The sequence below is a fragment of the Sylvia atricapilla genome, chromosome 11 (genome assembly GCF_009819655.1).
Source record: "Sylvia atricapilla isolate bSylAtr1 chromosome 11, bSylAtr1.pri, whole genome shotgun sequence".
In the NCBI taxonomy this organism is placed as follows: domain Eukaryota; kingdom Metazoa; phylum Chordata; class Aves; order Passeriformes; family Sylviidae; genus Sylvia; species Sylvia atricapilla.
This window is the reverse complement of record NC_089150.1, coordinates 7,299,692-7,305,483: the sequence shown is the minus strand read 5'-3', so window position 1 is coordinate 7,305,483 and position 5,792 is coordinate 7,299,692. Positions and strand designations below refer to the sequence as shown.

General features: G+C 44.0%; 1 protein-coding gene across 1 annotated transcript; it reads left to right on the top strand.

The window, feature by feature from the left end:
* Positions 1–1,279: 1,279 nt before the first annotated feature.
* Positions 1,280–4,744, top strand: SNTN (sentan, cilia apical structure protein). The gene is made up of 4 exons (XM_066327070.1): positions 1,280–1,604; positions 2,199–2,233; positions 3,009–3,148; positions 4,543–4,744. The coding sequence occupies exons 1-4, from the start codon at positions 1,495–1,497 to the stop codon at positions 4,699–4,701; spliced, it is 444 nt and encodes a 147-aa protein (XP_066183167.1). The 5' UTR covers positions 1,280–1,494; the 3' UTR covers positions 4,702–4,744.
* The last annotated feature ends 1,048 nt before the right edge of the window (positions 4,745–5,792 follow it).

Genomic DNA, 5,792 nt, shown 5'->3' with positions numbered 1-5,792 from the left:
TTTACCTTGGACACTAAGACAAAACATTCCTATTCCACGTATTAACCGGGATGTAATGCTTTTCATGCCTTGTTGTATGGTTCAACAGATGTGAAAGGGAATTATCACTTCAACATGATATCAAGACTTTTTTTTTTTTTTTTTTTTTTTTTTTTTTTTTTTTTTTTTTTTTTTTAGCTGGTGGCAGATTACTAAGCCTGAATTCTTGTTTAATTTTAGTGTGTTAATTGATGGAATAATGAGCATTGATTATATGTGTTTTGGCTTCGTCATTGCAATTACAGGCTCTGTTTTATTCATGAGCCAGTCCTAAAGAATGCACTAGAGATCTAAGACAGCTTAAACCCCTCAGAAAAAGGCTCTGAATTGTTTGAGTAATGACACTCTTAGATGGAAAATTAAAGGTTCTCTTTTCCCATGCTTTTTAAGATAATTAAAATCCAGGAACGGTAAGGTGGTGAACATCCTTATTCATTAGCCTTCAGTAATTTAGCTTCTACTAAATGAGGAAAACATTTTAATTCTCTAGGCCATCTGTTGCAGTCTCCTTTGTGTGTCCCGTTACATAAAGTCTCATCATGGATAGTTTTAACATCAGCATTGTATCCTTTCACCAGGAATGATGAGCTGGATGAGGTGGTTGAAGTCACTACCTATTAACAGACCACCCTGGAATTAAAGTGGCTGCTTGGTTTTTTTAAGCTGAAGTTATCCTGTCTAGACACCTCTAGGCAAAGGATCCTCAGAGAGGAGCCCGTGCATGGAGATAGGCAGTGTGACAAGCTGTGTTTTCTAATAGGGATATCCATGCCAATAAATAACAAAGTTCATTGGAGCCCTTCCAGTGCTGCTAATGTGCGACTGCTCTGCCATATGGCTCCGTGCTGCTTTTGGAAGCAGGCACTCTCTGTTCGGGTGGGAACCACAGCAGAGGCTCCCTGCTGGATGCTGCTTTGGAAGTGGTTTGGAGGCAGAGCAGGTCTCTCTGCACTGTGACAGGGAAATAGAATAAATATTAGAGTAGGAGTGTGCTCACCTAGGATAAATGCTGGATCAGGAACTAGGAAATGCTTGGATTCCGACTCTGGCTGTAGGAATAACTCACTTTATAGCTTGGGGCAAGTCACATTATCCCACACAGGGGAAGTGTCTCATTACAATTACAACTTGTATAGATGAATGGATGCAATGTCGAAGTTATTCCTGATGCAAAGTTACACCCCCAAAGGTCTAAGAGGATCTGCGTTCCACTATGAATTTGGTTTGTTTCTGTCAAATTCCCCTGTAAAATACAAGCCCCGCGACTTGCCAGCCCAGCAGTGCCTTCCAGGGCTGCAGCAGCCTGGTGTATTTAACTGGCTCCACGATTCCCAGGTAGTGTTTACATTATTGATAGCATGGCTACGAGCAGGCTGCTTCCACGGGGCAGAGCTCCAATCCACCTGCTTGCTGTTACTCCAGTTGCTTGGAGATCACAAACACCCTGGCCTCGAGATGTGTGGCTGCAGAACAAGTGTTCCCAGCACCAAGCAGTACTCAGTCAATCAGCCAGCTCCTGCTTCTACCAAACCAGGCCCTCCAGCAGCTGCAGGCATGCCCAAGGGGTAAGTAACCTGTGTTATGGCATCTGGGTGATGTGCCATTTGTCTTGAAACTCATTACCTAGGTGTGTTTGTCTCTATCACACTCTGTAATTAGTTTCTAGCTATTCAGCACAAGGTAAGCAGGTTTTAGGTTTTGACTGAAAGCAGGAAGGTGCTTCTCACAAATGAGTCCTGCTGGAAATAAAAGCTATATGCCTGCTCCAAACTGAGAGCACTGGTGAGGCGATGGCAGACCCTTCTCTACTTTCCTGGGAATGGATATAAAACTGAGAAATCTCTGGGACCTCTTTCATGTTCATGAAGAAATTACATGAAGTGTGTTTCAATGTCCCTCACTTAAAATTAGTAATCAGCTTTAGTAACAACTCCGGGCTAGTCGCTTAAGTGAGAGATTAGAAGCTGTGTGATGTTCTTGTGCTGCCTGTAGAGGCCATTTTCCTTTCCACTGTGAAGGAAAGACACTCTCCCTTGGGAAGCCCTGAGTTCCTGAGGGATAAAATAAAACAGAAATGAGCAAGCTCGTTCATGGAGAAATTAAATACCTGACATAATTTACCAAGTGATAATTGTGCGTCTCTGCTTTCTCACCACCAGCGTACCCATAGCCAAGCAGCTGGCATCAATAAAAGGTAAGGGGACCCTTCATTGCCCCTTTGGGGTTCAGGTCTCTCACAGCCCACATGCAGAAAGTTCTGGCAATGTCACAGGGCTTGCAGAGGCCATGCAGATCCTCAGCTGAGGCAAGTCAAGACGGTCTCATGATTCCTTGTGCCTCGTGCTCCTATGTTGTCACATCTCCTCTTGTGTTTGCCTTTTCATAAAAAATCACAACATAAATCACCTGTGTGACCTCTGCTAACAGAGGCTTGAGAGCATGCAGTCTCCAGATTATGCACGAGTGGGGGGAATGAATCCAGCCCAAATCCCAAGTATGCCATAATGCTGAAGTGCAGCACTGATGCTCAGACACGGATGTTCCTGTGAGCCAGGCTTCCAAATGGGCCATGTTTTCCCTGGTACAGGTCTCTGGCAGTCCAAGTGCATCCAGGAGATGTTCACCATGGCCTGTCCCCTTGGTGTGGCAGGTCCTTACTGGATGCCCAGGGTCAGGATAGAGCAGGTGGGTCTCAAGCCCCTTGCTGTGTCACAGCCCTAGCTCCAAAGGAAAGCTTCCTTCAGGGTGTGATTACATGGGATATGAGGCATGTTGCTGGCCCACTCTAAATAAAATCTGGGCCAGATCCTCTGTGGGTATAAACAGTTTCAGTCTCATTAACTTTAATGAAACAACACAGATTTCCACCCACCCAGGATGGTTCTAACAGATTCCTTTCAATTATATCTCAAAAGCCCTTTTTTTTTTTTTTTTTTTTTTTTTTTTGGATAAACTTTTCCTCCCTCCAGCTCTAAGAAAAGGCTCAGACCTTGAAAAGGCTTTTGCTACAGCAGCTTTGGTGTATAACAACTATGCTGATCCCGAGGGCAAGCTCAACAAAGCTGAAACCAAGAGCCTACTGCAGTCCCAGTTTGGGCATTTCATACAGGTGAGGTGGTCTGCGGGGTGGATGGTACTGGGACAGCCCTGGCTGGGCACTTTGGGTGCAGGAATGGCAGCTCAGGCTCTGTCCTGCAGCTTGGCAAGCATCAGTCCATGGGGTGATCCCAAGTGAGACTTCAGGGATTTGGTACAAACATATTCTGTCCCTTAGTTGCTTTATGTTGAGCCTGTGTCTAACACAGGGCCAGAAGAGGGGAACAGCAATTAACCATGACTGATGCCTACTTGAATTTGTTTAAACAAAACAGGACAGTTGCAAAAAAACCCCCAACCAACCAACCAAATTAAAACCCTTGGATGATGACAAGAAGCAGGATTTATGAAGAGAAGAAGCCCATGGCATTTAATGAGGTGTTTGGTGTTTTGCCAGAGCACTGAGAGCCAGCCCAGTGCCATGGAGCTGTGTTCACTGTGGTCACTGGTGGGGTTCCTGGGGGAGAGAGGCAGAATGCCCTCACCCACCTGGCTGGGTATGGTGAAAAACCTCCATAGCAGCACTTGTGGCTGGAAACTTCCTGCAAGGGTTTTTTCCCCCCCCTCCCTAAATTAAAAAGAAAAAAATAAAATCAGTTGGTAGGAGAAGCTGTATAGGATTAATAAAAAAAGAGTTCAAATGAGTAAATGAGAGAGGTAATACCTTTACTTCCAAAAATAACAAAATCACATGACTGGTTGGGATGGGGAAATTTGCCCCAGATTAGAAACCAGGCAGCTTATTGGAAAAGAATTGAAAGTATCACTGGAAGCAATTGAGCTTGGGATCCTGAGATTGTTTGGATATTACTAAGCTAAAAAACTACCCTGGAACTCTAGCAAGGTTTATTTGTAAGGGAATATAAATAATATAAAAAATATGTTACAGAATTTTAATAATCCGTTCCAACAGGAATGCCCAAGAGGACCAAGAGTAGCAGTGCAAAAGTTATGCCTGTAAAATCAACAGTTTTTGAGACCTTCACAATATGTATTTGTATATCTTTGAATATTAAATTTAAGAGGGTTGGTCAGTTGGTTGTTTCCTCCTCTCAGTTTTATTAAGACACAGGACTCCCTTTTTTCCCTAGCGGTTGCCAGCTATATCATCATTGTCAGATTTTCAGTCATGATTAGGTGTCTTTTAAAAGATGTATTCTGGATTCTGATGGAAACTTTGAGGACTGCTTTTTCTCCTTTCTAATTGCAATAATATTTCTGTTTGAATTTCTTTGGATACCTTCTGAAAAACTAATATGAATGTGGACATAACTACCGGAATGGGAAAATAAAAAATACATTAATATTTACATAGGTAGATGTTGTTTTCTTTTTTCTAACAATGCAATAAAAAAGGAACTTCATGCTGCTTTTTTTTTTTTTTTTAAATTTTAAAATCCTCCATAGGGCCAAGAAAACAAACCAAAATACCAGGAAATCATTTCTTCCTTGGATGAGGAGTCAGAGAACAAAATTAATTTTGAAGATTTCATGATTTTGTTAGTCAGTCTCACTCTAATGTCTGACCTGCTGCAGGAGATCAAAAATGTGAAAACCACAAAATGATCTGTGATTTTAAAGAAGAAATGGTTTGGCACCATATGAGCAAAGTGTGAGTGAGCTACACACAGAGATACCACCGTGTGCCTGGATACCCCGTGCTGGTCCCTTTCAGATGGAATAAAGTTGTGTCCAAACCTGGTTGAACTTACTCCTCTCTTGAAACACTCCACGAAGTCTGTCCTCAGGGATTTGTGCCCACTACATTCGTGCTTTGGGAGTGTGAGTGACTGGCTCCTGCTGGGTCCAAGACCAGTTAACAGTTGGGACACCCCCCAGCCCAGTTTAATGCCAGGGGCAGGCAGCCCAGGCTCTCCAAGACCTTTCCACCCTCTCCCTACAATAGCGTGGGAGATGATGGAGAGACAGGTGCCAGAATGTGCAGCCCCATCCCTCGAGGCAGGGCTGCCCAGCTCCCCGGGCTCTCCCGGTCACCCCAGGGGCTTCAGCCCTGAGCAGGGCACCACCACTGAGGGATTTCACAACAGGCAATGACCGCCAAAGCTGTTGCTGTCCTAGGTAAAGATTGATGGTAGTCTGTGTGGTTTCCACCCCACCGTTAACGCTGCTGAAGGGAGCATTTGTTTATTTTCATTTCCTCCTCCAACTGTTCTCTTTGTTCAGAGATCACAATGGAAGGAATTTAAGTCCAGCATTTGCAGGGCATCGGCAGCAGTGCTGTGCCTTTGTGACCTGGGGAATGATCCAAACGTGCCAGGCAGCTGAATCTGCTGTTCCATGAAACTGTGAAAAGCAGAAACCAGATAAGAGGTGGTCCAGACCAGGGAAAAAAGGGTGACCAATAAACTGTTTGCATTGGAACTGAGTGGTATTGGTTAGGGCCAGAGCCTCAGTATTAAATGCTCGTCATCCTAATACTTGGTTTGATTCCACCTACAAAGTCCTGGCTCAGAGCCAACATTTATCCCACTGTGACATCCCTTTGGGGCATGAAAAGCAGTCTCATGCCACAGGAAGATAACATCCTCTGTAAGGATTTAATAAGACTCCACCAAGATGAATGTGCCAGCAAAACGTTGGAGCCTTTTTAGTTTTTTCTTCTTCCTTGGCTGGAAAGGAGAAGAGAAGAATGATTT

Excerpts from the sequence above, each read along its gene's own strand:
- SNTN (XM_066327070.1), top strand. The coding sequence starts at position 1,495 with ATGTGTGGCTGCAGAACAAGTGTTCCCAGCACCAAGCAGTACTCAGTC. Across the intron at positions 2,234-3,008 it reads GCAGCTGGCATCAATAAAAG|CTCTAAGAAAAGGCTCAGAC; the intron begins GTAAGGGGACCC and ends TCCTCCCTCCAG. Across the intron at positions 3,149-4,542 it reads AGTTTGGGCATTTCATACAG|GGCCAAGAAAACAAACCAAA; the intron begins GTGAGGTGGTCT and ends AATCCTCCATAG.